General features: G+C 53.3%; 1 protein-coding gene across 1 annotated transcript; it reads right to left on the bottom strand.

Moving 5' to 3' along the window:
• Positions 1–4,676: 4,676 nt before the first annotated feature.
• Positions 4,677–6,240, bottom strand: LOC139689582 (uncharacterized). Its single transcript, XM_071586744.1, has 2 exons — positions 5,721–6,240; positions 4,677–5,641 (listed from the first exon to the last, which is right to left on the bottom strand). Exons 1-2 carry the CDS (start codon positions 6,238–6,240, stop codon positions 4,677–4,679), a joined length of 1,485 nt encoding a protein of 494 aa, XP_071442845.1.
• Between the last annotated feature and the right edge of the window lie 6,951 nt (positions 6,241–13,191).

Consider the following 13,191-nt stretch of genomic DNA (forward strand, 5'->3'; position numbering starts at 1 on the left):
GCGTTTATTGTAATTTTCCATGTGGACGTCCACTTGTGCAGTTTCCGTAGGTGAGTGTTGATGCGCCGAATGTTTGCCGATCGAAAACGAGACGAAGCAGCTATAGCCGTGTCGTCTGCGTACATGTAGAGTGACGTGTGGGGCGTGGACGGTATATCATTGACGAATAAATTGAATAAGAAAGGGCTTAAAAGGGAGCCCTGTGGAACGCCGGCGGCGGCGGTCTTCACGGATGAAAGGGAATTCCCCAAACAAACCCGAAATCGGCGATTGGCGAGAAAGCTGCGAATCAATAGGGTGATAGGAGGAGGAAAGGATGAAAGGTTCATTTTGAAAAGGAGACCGTTGTGCCATACCCTGTCGAACGCACGGGCGATATCGAGAAACACCGCGTCCGTGGATCGACGAAGGTTGAAACCGTGCGAAATACGTTCGCACAAGCGAAGGATTTGAAATTCCGCGGAAACGCGGGAGCGAAAACCAAACTGCTCCGGACGAAAAATTGCATGGTCGTGCGCGTGCGATTCTAGCAAGGACAGAAGGACCCGCTCAAAGATTTTGGACACGTTTGAGAGCAGAGTAATTGGTCGGCAATTACCCGGTATCGTGGCGTCTTTCCCTGGCTTTGGAAGGATGATAACTTTCCCTGTTTTCCAAGGGGAGGGGAAGTGGGCGGAAAGGTAACAATGATTTATTAGGTCGGAAAGGATGAGGGGGAAGATAGGTACTTGGGCCGCAAGAATAAGCTCCCGATTTGACACATTGTCAAACCCGGGCGCCTTTTTCGGCGGCAGCGAGGTTAATATGGACTTTATTTCGTCCGCAGACGTTATCAGGGGGAGATCGGTAGGATTGGAAGGGAGATTCGCGAGGAATTTACGGACTTTATGATCCGCAGGGGAAGGGGAAGGATCGGCGGCCATCGTATTTTCCAGGAACACCGCCTGGATCTCCGCCTTTTGGGTAGGGTCGAAAATTAATCTGTCGATTAATTTCAACGGAGGATTGGTCGGTTTGGGGGAGCGACGAAGGGACTTGGAAATTTTCCACAGAGAGTTATCCTCTAAGGACAGAGAGGAAACATGACGCATCCACTCTTGAGAGGAAAAGGCAGCAATGGAGCGCCTGACGTCAGCATGGAGCCGATTGTAAAGAGACTTGTCCCAGGGCAATCGGTCCCTTTGCCATACTCGGCGAGCGGCATTTCTGGCTTTTATCTTCGCAAGAATGTGAGGAGGAAGGGCACGGCTTTTTCTCCCAGGTTTGGGAGGGACTAGTGATGTAATACGGCGCTTCGCTTCCGCAAAGGCTTCCGAAACGGTCTCGGCACGGCGGTCAAGGTCCTCGGGGGAGGGGGACAAGAGAGGAGAAATCGGCGCCAGGACGTCTGCGAGGGCATCTGGAAAGCGGTTCCAGGAAAGGGACTGGGTTGGGGGAGGTTGAGCACGTGGCGAGGAGAGAGGGAGATGAAAAAGGATGGGATGATGGTCCGAAGTGAAGCCGTGAACCACGGAAGGAGGGGAGATGAAAGGGAGATTAAGAGAGACACCGAAGTCTATGATGCTGACGGAGGAATGGGATCGGGAAATATGCGTCGGCTCGGAAGGAGCCAATATGGACGCAGACTTCGATTCAATAAATGACTGCAGAATTCTCCCGTTGTAATTTGGGTTAGAACAGTTCCATTGAAAACTGCGTGCGTTCCAATCGCCGATGAATAAGCCCGATTTTCGCGGGGAAATCAGGCGCTCGAGGTCGTCTTTATTCAATTTATTCGGTCTACTGCATAATTGGTAGATGGAGAATGTTTAGAATACCATGCGTTGTATGGACTTCGATTCCTAGAGCTTCCATGCTGGAGAGAAGGGGAACGGTAAGAAGGCCAAGACCAAGACGTTAGTGACTGCGCACAGCGCATCTGTGTACAATTTCCAGCTACTGCTGATGAATGGTGTTTTGACATTGGTATGTATTTAGGGCGTATTTATGGTTTAAGGATCGTTAAGTATTGGTTTTCATGGAGGAGTGCTTAGGGCGATTGTGTTTGAAATGGGGGTTTACATCGTACGACCATAGGGATTCTATTAGGGTGTTTTGTGTAAGGGGCAGAGATTTGGAAAAGGTGATTGCTATTTTTTGGAGGTAGTTGCTTAAGTGTGGTAGTTGTAAATCCTTGTGGAGGGAGTCATTTCGGATGAACCAAGGAGCACGCAGAATTTGGCGGATTGTTTTATTTTGGAATATGAAGAGTTTGTTGAGGTGGGACGTTGCGATTGCCCCCCAGGCTGGGTAGCCGTACGTTATGATGGGTCTGATCATTGATGTGTATAAGGACATTTTGGTTGCTAAATTGAGTGGGCTTTTATGGTTTAGCAATGGACAGAGAGAGGCTCTGGCCGCATTTGCTTTATTTAAGGCGTAGGTTGTATGTTCATGCCAGGTAAGTTTTTTGTCTAGGACGACACCTAAGAACTTGGCGGAATTTTTGGACGGGATTTTTGCGTTGCCATAGAAGAGGGCGGTGGAACAGGGTTTTTTCCATTTACGGGCAAAGTTGACAGTTTCGCATTTATCCGGGTGGATCTGAAGTTTCCAGGTGTCCATCCACTCCTCAACCAGGTCCAGGTGTTCTTGGACGTTGTCGGCAGCGGTGTTGGGGTTGAAAGATTGGGAGGCTATCGCGGTGTCATCGGCGTAAAGAAAAGTATGTGTTTTGGGATGTGAAGGCAGGTCGTTAATGTAAAGGTTGAAGAGAGTGGGGGATAGGACGGCACCTTGTGGGACACCGGCCAGGATTGGTCTGAGATTTGATTTGCTTGAGTTGACGGAGACGAAGAATGTTCTATCGGAGAGGAAGGAAGTGACTATTTTGATGAGCGAAAAGGAGATGTCGGTTTGGCTGAGTTTAAGGATTAAACCTTTTACCCATACGCGGTCAAATGCACGTTTAATGTCAAGAAAGGCAACCTGTGTATGTTTATGGATATTGAATCCAAAGGTGATGAGTTCAACTAGCCGGAGAATTTGGTGGGTGGTAGCCGTTTTCTTTCGGAATCCAGTTTGTTCGGGGCGTAACAGGTCCAGAGCAAGGAGTTCCTCTTGCAAGCGGGCTAGAATTATTCGCTCTAGGATTTTTCCCATGCAGGGAAGGAGACTGATGGGTCTGTGGTTGGATGGGTCTTTGGGGTCTTTGTCCGGTTTCGGTAGAAGGATGATTTTTGCTTTTTTCCATGCTGAGGGGAAGTAGCAAAGGGAAAGGCAGGAGTTCAATATTGAGAGGTGTAGGAGGAAGGGTTTTGGTAGGTTCTTAAGGTGGGTGTAGGAAATGAGGTCTGGGCCGGGAGCGGATTTAGATTTGCTTTTGTTGATAATAGCCATCAATTCAGAGAGGGATGCATGAGGAATAGCCGGAGGGGGGCAGAGTGCAATGGATTCGGAGGTAATGGAAGCAAGGGAGTCAAGGTCACAGGAATTTGGGTTTTGAAAGATGGATTCTAGGACATTGGCAAAGGTGTGAGCCTTGTCCTCGTCAGAGTAGTATAGTTTCCCGTTTAGGAGGAGAGGCGCTTTGGGAGTAGACCGTACGCGTAGGGATCGGGCCAGTGGCCAGACAGAGTGGTCCGCATGGGACAGAGAGCTAATCTTTTTAGCCCAGAGGGACTCCTTGTGGTTTCTGAGCGATTACGTTACTAGATTTCGCAGGGCCCTGTATTTTTGACCGTCTAGGGGAATGCGGGATCTTTGCCAGAGCTGCCTGGCCAGGTTCCTAACTTTCATAAGACGGAGAATGTCGGTAGGGAGAGAGGGGCCAGAGAGTTTGGACGGATCCTGACGTAGGGAAGAGGAGTTAGCTATAGTGATTAGAAGGGACGTGAATTGGTGTATGGCTGAGTCTATTTGGTGGCAGTTAGAGAGCTGCAGTTGGGGTAAAGCGGTGGTGCAGCAGGTCGTATGGAATGTTTTCCAGTTTATTTTTGCAGTATTTACCGTAGGGATGGTAGGATTTAAGGGTACAGTGTATGTGAGTGGACAGTGGTCTGAAGCTGCATTATTTACATTCACGATATCGAAAGTTGGAGGAAGGGAGGTAAGAACAATATCAAGGATGTCTGAAGAGTATGGGTTTGGGGGGAAATGAGAAGGTAGAGCTGGAGCCAAGATAGAAAAATTGGCCGAAATCTGAAGACGGCGCAGGGAGAGGCCGCGACTCGAGTTAGTTCTGCAGCCCCAGGCCATGTGTTTGGCGTTCAAATCTCCACCAAGAATGGATCGGGGAGTGAGGAGTTTTAATTGCCTCAAGGTCGTCCATTGAGGATTTCGAGCGGTTTGGTGGGAAGTATGCTGACCATATGTTCAGCGTTCCTTCTCTGGTCTTTAGGGTGATCCCAACCAGTTCAAGTTTCGTTGTGACCGGAGGTGATAACTGGCAGCAGGGTATGTGCTTTTTGATAAGAATGGCTACTCCACCTCCTGCGCCTTCTGTTACTGGCCGGTCGCGGCGGAAGACTTTGTAATTTGGGACGTAGAAGGACTGGTTGGGGGTAAGTTTGGTCTCCTGTAGGAGAATAATGTCCGGAGAGTGAGAGGCGGCAAGGTGCTGTAACTCTAGTGTCTTAGGCCGGATACTATTGCAGTTCCATTGTAGAATTCGAAGGTGGTGAGAGAAGGAGACGGGATTACAGTCCATTTAGGAGTTGGATAAGACAAGGGATTAGATCCGTTTTTAGGACTTGGATGAGGGATGCATTGTCATCCATGGTGAGGAGTTTGGAGACTGTTGTCAAAAGGGTCGTTTTTAGGTTAGGATGGATGGGGTTTGATGGAGAGGGGTTTTGCCCAGAGTTATAGTTGGATTGGGGGTGAGTGGATGGGGAGGTCTGTTGGGAGGTTTGAGGTTGATTAGCGTTGGATTCAGGCTGCAGGCTGTTGTTGGAGGGGTTTGGGCGAGAGTGCCACGCATTTTGCAGTGGTGGGAAGGAGGACCTGGGTATGGATGGAGTGGCAGTTGGCCGGAAGGTGGTATTGATTGCGTCGCGTTTAGCACGAATCTTGAGCATCAGCTCACGATGTACAACACAGCCCCGGTAATTCGCTGTGTGCGGACCTCCACAGTTGACACATTTGGCCGGGACGTCTTTGGGCTTGACACAGTCTTTATAATGGTGGTCGCCGGCGCACTTGACACAGCGGGGGCGGAGGCCACATGTTTTATGGGTATGTCCGTAGCGTTGACAGGACAAGCATTGGGGCGGACCAACAGGTTGCCGGAAAGGCTCCACGTTTGTGCGTAGGTGGAGAAGGGAGGACGTTTGCAGGAATTCGTCCTGTCTGGAGGAATCCTGAAGCCTGACTTGGAATAGGGGGAGATCCCTAGGAGGAATGGCTGGGAGTTCTGCGTCCGGGTTTACGGCGCGTATTGCGTTCCTTTCCGCCTGCTGAATGGGGGAAGGGCGGGTGGATTTTAATTGCACAACTTGGTCCGTCGGGAAGCCTAAGTCGGCAAGGGCTTCCTCGATGCTGTCTATGGGGGTGTTGTTTGGCAGACCCCGCAGGACAAAGTGAGGCTTCTTGTCACTCTTTAGGGTATAAGTGTAGTGTTCCAAGCCTTTAGAGCGTAAATAGGTGGAGACGGCGCGGAAGTCTTCAATTTTTTGACAGTTGATTCTGATTTCATTTCGGACGAGGGAGGCAACTGGAGGGAGGACACACGGAACGTATACCATTGAATTTGTCCTGCCAGTTCCTGATGTCGGATAGGTAGATCGGAGGTATCTTGGTTTTGGGCTGAGGAGTGGGAGGTTCCTCCTCCATGGCTGCAACGTCAACTTCAGCTTCAGCTTCCGTGGGATGGTCATCACGGGAGAGGGCAGCGTACCTGTTGCTGATTGTAGTAGGAGTAACAGCCTCATTTGGCACTACATTTGTTTTCCTCCTTGTTTTCACAGGAGTGAATTCATTATCGGAGAGGGCAGTTCTTTTTGAGCTGCATGCAGCAACGGTCTCACTTGCGGTGTTTGCAGTTTTAGGTGTAGGGAAGGTGACTCCGTAGGTAGAGAGGAAAGACTGGAAGCGAGGGTCAGCTAGGGCTTGGGCAGGAATGGGTATGGTGACCGTCTGTTGAATTGGTTTGGTGCCAGGAAGGAGGTTTAGTAAGGTTTGGAGAGGGGGGGATGATGAGGTCAGGTTGGGGGGATCAGGGCGAAGCGAAATATTTTCATTGGCTGGACTGGCAGTGGTCATTTTGGAGGCACAGGGATCCATGGCAGGGATTCCCGGCCAGATTGGCCCCGAAAGATATTCAAAATACTGGTGATTTTCGGCCTGAGGTGACGATAACTAGGAGGTGGCGACGGCCGAAGAAGCTTGCCTGCCTTTGGAGGCTTCCCATCCAGTGAGGGATCACTTTTCAGGGAAAATTTACGAAGGGAAAATTTACGAAATACGATTTATAATGGTGATTTGAAAAGGCGATTTTAAAAGGCGCGCCCACCCGTTTATAGCACTGGGGACTTCAACGTGCGGGTTTACGCAGTAGTTCCAGTGGCTGACACTTGTGTCGCCACCGACAGCGTCTTGGACGGCAAGGGGCTATACTACCTTGATAAAAAAGTTCCCGGAATAACCACCGTGTGGCGCTCCCATCGTTCCGATTTGAGTTCTGTTTTTTTTGTTAAATTGGTACATCTGTTGTTGATATTCCCTTTAAATCTTAGTGTCATAACTTGACATTTGCAAAAGTTACGTAGCCAAGAGTACATCTATCTCTGTGTGTGTTGGCGATTTTCTACAATTTCAGAAATGGATTTAAATTTGCAACAACGAACTTGTATTAAATTTTGCGTAAAAAACGGATTTAGTGGCGCACGGACGTTGGAAATGTTGGAAAAGTGTTTCGGCAACGATTCTCTAAAAAAAACGGTCGTTTACCAGTGGCACGAGCGGTTCAGAAGTGGTCGTGAGTCAATCGAAGATGATGAACGCAGTGGCAGACCATCGACATCGAAAGTCGGTGAAAGAATTGATAAAGTAAAAGAAATGTTGGTCAATAACCGCAAATTAACCATCAGAGAAATAGCGGAGGACTTGAGCATTGCCTATGGATCCGCCCAAGACATTGTGGTTAATGATTTGGGTTTCCGTCGTGTAGCAGCAAAGTTGGTGCCGAAAGACCTCAATTTCATGCAAAAAAGAGACCGTGTTGACGTCGCAAAAGACATGATTTGCGAGACTGAATCCGATCCCACATTCATCAAAAGGATCATTACTGGAGACGAGACGTGGGTTTATGAGTACGACACGCAATCCAGACATCAGGCAAGTGAATGGCGTTCACCAAATGAGCCGAGACCAAAAAAACCACGTCGTTTTCAGTCAAAAAAGAAGGCAATGCTGACGGTTTTCATGGATTACAACGGTGTAGTGCATCATGAATTTTTGCCAGAAGGCCAGACAGTAAACAAAGAGTATTATTTGGGCGTTATGAGACGTTTGCGTGAAGCAATTCGCCGAAAGAGACCAGAAATTTGGGCAGAAAACTCGTGGATTTTGCACCATGATAACGCACCGTCGCACAGTGCTATCATTATTCGTAATTTTTTGACGAAAAATGCAACAAATACCATCCAACAGCCACCGAATTCACCTGATTTGGCTCCCTGTGACTTCTTTCTGTTCAATCGAGTTAAAAAACCATTACGGGGAACGCGTTTTAGCAGCCGAGAGGAAGTAATGGAAAAATCGCAGGAAGCACTGATGGACATACCGAAAACCGACCGTAACTTTTGCAAATGTCAAGTTATGACACTAAGATTTAAAGGGAATATCAACAACAGATGTACCAATTTAACAAAAAAAACAGAACTCAAATCGGAACGATGGGAGCGCCACACGGTGGTTATTCCGGGAACTTTTTGATCAAGGTAGTATCTCGTGAGCGGTAAGAGAGCTCAAATCTGAGGAAAGATTTGGATGCAAAATGGGGGGTAGGGGGGATCAAACGCCCCCACTACCTGATAACACCCTAGTGGAGGGGGTGGGTTTCGTTTGAAGAACGTCTTGGAAAAGAAGGAACACTGACTACGCTACGTGGTTCGGGGCTTTGCACAACAGATGGCGCCACCGACGTCTTAAGGGAGGAATGGCCCCTATCTCCTTAACCGTTGGACTTAGAGTAAAACGGACAAAAAATTTGAATTCAAAATGGGGGAAGGGGGGATCAACAAAACTTTCTATCTAAAGAGACCAACTAGAAGGGGGTGGGGTGAGTTTAAGAAAAAGAAAGAAAATTTATGGAATAGCGCTATATAGCACTGTGTAGTAAGGTTGGGGGTAAGTGTGAAATGGGTTTGTGTTGGTAGAATGTGTGTGAGTTGGCTGTGCGATCATCCAGCTTCCTGCATCCTGATCATCGAGTCATCCAGATACGTCGAAGAGTCGCTGTACCACCTTCTCCATCGAGACGACTTTGCACTGCTCTGCAGTGGAAAGCGCCGTCAACTCCACCTCTCGCCGGCTCCTCGCCATGGCGGCCATCTCGTCGCCTGGCGTCTCCCGCCCTGGATCCCCCGTCGATGAAGACGGGTTCGTTCGGCCGCGGCGTTACGCCAAAGCCATCGCGCCTGTCTTCAGAGACGAGTCAGAGAAGCAGCAGAGAGCGGGCGTTCGTCGCCCTTTCACGCCGCTAAGCGACGCCGCGCTTAAACGCGCCCGAACCTCCGCTGAGGCCTTTATTCCGCTCCCAACGGCCAACTCATTTGCCGCGATAGCTCCTGAGACCGACTCTTCTGAGCCGATCACGGAAGCAATGGACGCGGCCGACACCGCAGCCCAGGCTGAAGACGCTGCTGCCCCTCCCCCACGTCCTAGTCGCGGGAAACGCCCTCCTCCTCTCGTCGTTTACGATGTTGAGGACGTGAGATCATTCCGCGATATGATTCGCGCAGCGGTGAAGGATCAAACCTTCACCGTCGCTTATGGGGAGTCGTCTGCGCGGGTGCAAACCCGCTCTATGGAAGACTTCCAGTCCTTGCGCGCGGCCCTGTCCGCGGCTGACGCGCAGATGTCCACTTGGGGAGTGGGGGAGGAGAAAACCACGGCATTCACCTTCCGTGGCCTCTCTGCAAAGCACCAAATTGAGCATCTGCTCGAAGACCTGCGCGACATGGGGATCGACGCACGCCGGGGACGCCAGCTGTCTTCCGAGGGCAAACCGATCGGCGTTTTCGTCGTCGCCATCGCCTTGTCGGAAAAGTGGACCATCTCTGCAGTTAAGGCACTCCGAAGCGTTGGCAACAGCGTAATTTCGGTGCGCCTTTACGTTTACAGGGATCCCCAGCTCTGCCATAGATGCTCTCGCTTCGGTCACGGGAGCTTTTTCTGCACCGCTTCTCCTCGCTGCCCGCACTGCTCAGGCGGACACGCCCTTGAGGATTGCCCAAGGACCGGAGAGGAGAAATGTCCCAGCTGCGGGGGAGCGCATTCGGCCTTCTCCCCGACGTGCAAGACGTGGCTTGCAGAGAAGGAACGTCGAGCCGCTAAGCCGTCCAAAAAGCGCCGCGGACGCCGATCGGGGGCGGCCACCGCACCCAAGAATGCTCCACCGTCTCCTGCTCCTGCGTCCAAGGCACCCACACCAGCCCTGGGAACGCGGAATGTATGGCGAGGAGGAAACGCGTCCTGCGGTCCAGCTCCTCAGCGCCCAACCCCAAGACCGCGCCTCGGCATCCAGTTCCCGGACTTGCCGACGCCCGCGGCAAACGTCATGGAAACCGCCGCCTCTCTCCGCATTCCCTTGCGGGAGCGTAGGCGCAACCAGCAGGCGACGCCTGCCCAGCCGCCGGTCCTTTCGGGGGCCACATCTGCTTCGCCGGCCGCGGACCTGGACGCCGGCCCCGAAGAAAACCCGCTCCTAAGCGTCCTGGGGACGCTTGCCACAATCTCTGCTGCTCTTCAGACGCAGCTTCAGGTGCTCTCGGCAACACTGCAACAGTTGCCGGCTCTTCTTGCTCCTCGTCATGGATAACACGCCTCCTAGACGCCGTAACATCGCCATCGCGTCTTGGAACGTAGGAGGCGCCGTGGCGAGGAAAACGCCGGAGCTGCTCGCGTTTCTATCCAGGCAGAAATGCGAGGTCGCCCTGTTGCAAGAGACGCACCTGAAGCCAAGGAGTAGGTGGACCGTCCCGGGATTCCAGGTCTTCCGTGACGACCGGGCGCGCCAAGGAGGGGGAACTGCAGTCCTGGTCGCTGATCACCTGCGTGCACAGCGCTTCACGCTGCCGACGTTCGATTCGACGGAAGCCACTGCAATAGAGCTGGAATGCGGCGAGGGGCCTCTTCGCCTCATTTCAGTATACTGCTCACCATCGGTGATGTTTCGCACAGAAGAGCTCGCGGAATTCTTCGTGGGATCTGTTCCCACGATAGCCGCGGGCGATTTCAACGCGAAGCATCCCGATTGGCACTCCCGAGTGGAAAATCCTCGAGGGCGTTGCCTACAACAGTGGACTTCCGCCGAGCGACTCGTCGTCATCGGTCCACGCACGCCGACTCATTTCGCAACTCGTGGAACGAGCGACGTGCTGGACATCGCGGTGCACGCACGGCTGCCGTCGGCGCTCTCTGCGAGAGCGCTCTACGCCTTGGACAGCGACCACCTGCCTGTCCTTCTCCATCTTGCGAGGAAACCCTTGGAGACGCCGACGAGGATGATCCGGAATTATGCTGCCGCGGACTGGGCGATGTTTCGGAATCAGGTAACTGACCGAATCAGCGCCTCTCCGATGCCTCCGCCTCTTAGTTCCCCGGAAGAGATCGACCGTCAGGTCGATCTTCTGACGGAAACTGTACAGGCGGCAACACAGGCAGCAATTCCCGAGCGTCCCGCTCGGAAATGGAATCACCTGGCCCTTCCAAGGGAGATCCGCGAGAAGATTCGGGAGAAAAATCGGCTACGTCGCCAATTCCAACGCTCCCGATGCCCGGCCGCCAAGGCGTTGCTAAACAGCTCGCAACGCGAACTTAGATACGAGATAGCGGCCTTCAGGGAATCCAGCTGGGAGAAGGTCTCAACGCTATCCCCGGAAGACGGGTCCTTGTGGCGCCTTGTACGCAGTCTGCGAGGTGAGCGGCGAGAGGAGGCGCCCCTTCGCACCGCGGTGGGGACACTCCGGACTCCGGAGGAGAAGGCTTCTGGGATGGCCGAGCACCTCGAAAGAGTGTTTTCTCCCTTGGACGGGGACGCTGACCAGGAGGATCCCCTGGAATCCATCGTGCTGCCGCCGAGATCGCCACGCCACGTCCGCGCCCGCGAAGAGATGCCGCCGACCATCAACGAGGAGGACCTTCGAGGGGCCATAAAGGCTCTGAAACCCCGAAAGGCGCCGGGACCGGACGGAATAGTAAACACTGTCATCGCCCAGATGCCGATATCCCTTGCCTCCTTATTGCTGTGCATCTTCAACGCGTGTCTCGCTATCGGGCATTTCCCATCCCGATGGAAGGAGGCGCGCGTTGTGTGCATACCAAAGGCGGGGAAATCGGCATCGCCGGCGAATTTCCGTCCGATCTCCTTGCTCGACGGCCTGGGAAAGCTGTTCGAGCGGGTCCTCCTGCGCCACATCGTCGCCATCACCGAGGAGCTGAACATCGTTCCGGTGCATCAGTTTGGCTTCCGCAGTGAGTACTCAACAACGCACCAGGTCGCGCGCCTGCTGAACTTCGTCACTGAAGGTTTCAACCGACGGCATTCCACCGTCGGCGCCTTCTTTGACGTCAGCAAGGCGTTCGATCGGGTGTGGCACGAGGGATTGCTGTGGAAGCTGAATTGCTTCGGATTTCCTCGATGGTGGACGGAGCTGGCGGCATCCTGGTTGCGAGGACGATCGTTCCGCGTCAGCTGGGGATATGCTGTATCAGAGAAGCGGCGAATTAGAGCGGGTGTTCCCCAGGGAAGCTTGCTCTCGCCGCTTCTCTTCAACATCTACTCTGCGGATATCCCGGCAGACTTTGGGAGCAACGTCCTCGTAGCATCGTATGCGGACGACATGGCGATCCTGGCGAGATCGACGAGGCAACAGATGGCGGCGCGATACCTGCAGAGGGCGGTCGACGAACTCATCACTTGGTATTCCCGCTGGAGATTCGGAGTCAATGAGGACAAAACCCAGGCGATCGTCTTCTCCAAGGGACCGAAGGAGCCCGGCGAAATCCTCGTCGGCGCGACGGAGGTCCACTGGGCGGAGACGGTGCTGTACCTGGGCGTCGTCCTCGACAAGCGTCTCTCCATGCGGCACCATGTGATGAGGGCATCCGGCATCGCAGCATCCCGGCGGCAAGACCTCGGCCCGATCCTGTGTAATCCATGCCTTCCGCTGCGAAGGAGACTGCACCTGTTCGCGGCGGTGTTACGCCCAACCCTTGCGTACGCCGCACCCGCATGGTGCGGCGTGATGTGCGACGGCGCAGGGAATAAGCTGCACGCTGCGGACAGGAGAAACCTCCGAGCGGCACTCCAGATCGGGTGGATCACGGGGAACGAGTCTCTTCCGGCGCTGTCCGGGATCGAACCTCTGCAGAGTGCACTCCAGGAGCGGGCAAGGACCTTCCGGCGGAAAGCGGCATCCTCCTCCCACGGGGAAGTCCGCGGCATCACCGATGTCGTGGTCTTCCCGTGGGACAAGCACCCACGTCCTTGTGCAGCGACAGGGATTGAGAAAGACCAGCCGCCAGCGAAGCGGCGAAAGTGTAACGGCCATTTCGGGGCCATTTAGCTCCGAAATGGTACGACACGAACGGGGTCCCTAGGGAATCCCCGGGAATTTGTCCGAATGTCCCCTCGCTGAAGAGCAGAAGATGCTGGGCAGCGAAAAGACCGGCGAGGAGCCGGTCGCTCACCATGGTTGTGTGTGAGGCGACTTGAGTCAACCTAATGGAGGGGAGGGGAAAGTAGGGGGACACCCAAGACACCCCTGCCGATCCGCAGAGCGGGCACAGCAGGTCCGTGCCAAGGCGCCTTCCCGCCCTAGCCCTAAGAAGTGGACCCGCCCGGGTCCCAGTGGAGTGCAATGGGAGAAAGACTCCCTTCCAAAGGTAACCGGACGAGACGACCAGTAGGGGACACAGCACGAGCGCCTCCGGAGGGTGAGAAGGAGGGACTAGTTAGCCTCCCCCCACCGGAGCTACGGCTGAGAA

Source organism: Hetaerina americana, unplaced genomic scaffold (assembly GCF_022747635.1).
Source record: "Hetaerina americana unplaced genomic scaffold, ioHetAmer1.1.p SCAF_25, whole genome shotgun sequence".
Lineage (NCBI taxonomy): Eukaryota > Metazoa > Arthropoda > Insecta > Odonata > Calopterygidae > Hetaerina > Hetaerina americana.

Coding starts and splice junctions, on each gene's coding strand:
- LOC139689582 (XM_071586744.1), bottom strand. CDS start 6,240: ATGACCACTGCCAGTCCAGCCAATGAAAATATTTCGCTTCGCCCTGAT. Junction 5,642..5,720: donor CTGGCAGGACAAATTCAATG/GTATACGTTCCG, acceptor AAAAAATTGAAG/ACTTCCGCGCCGTCTCCACC.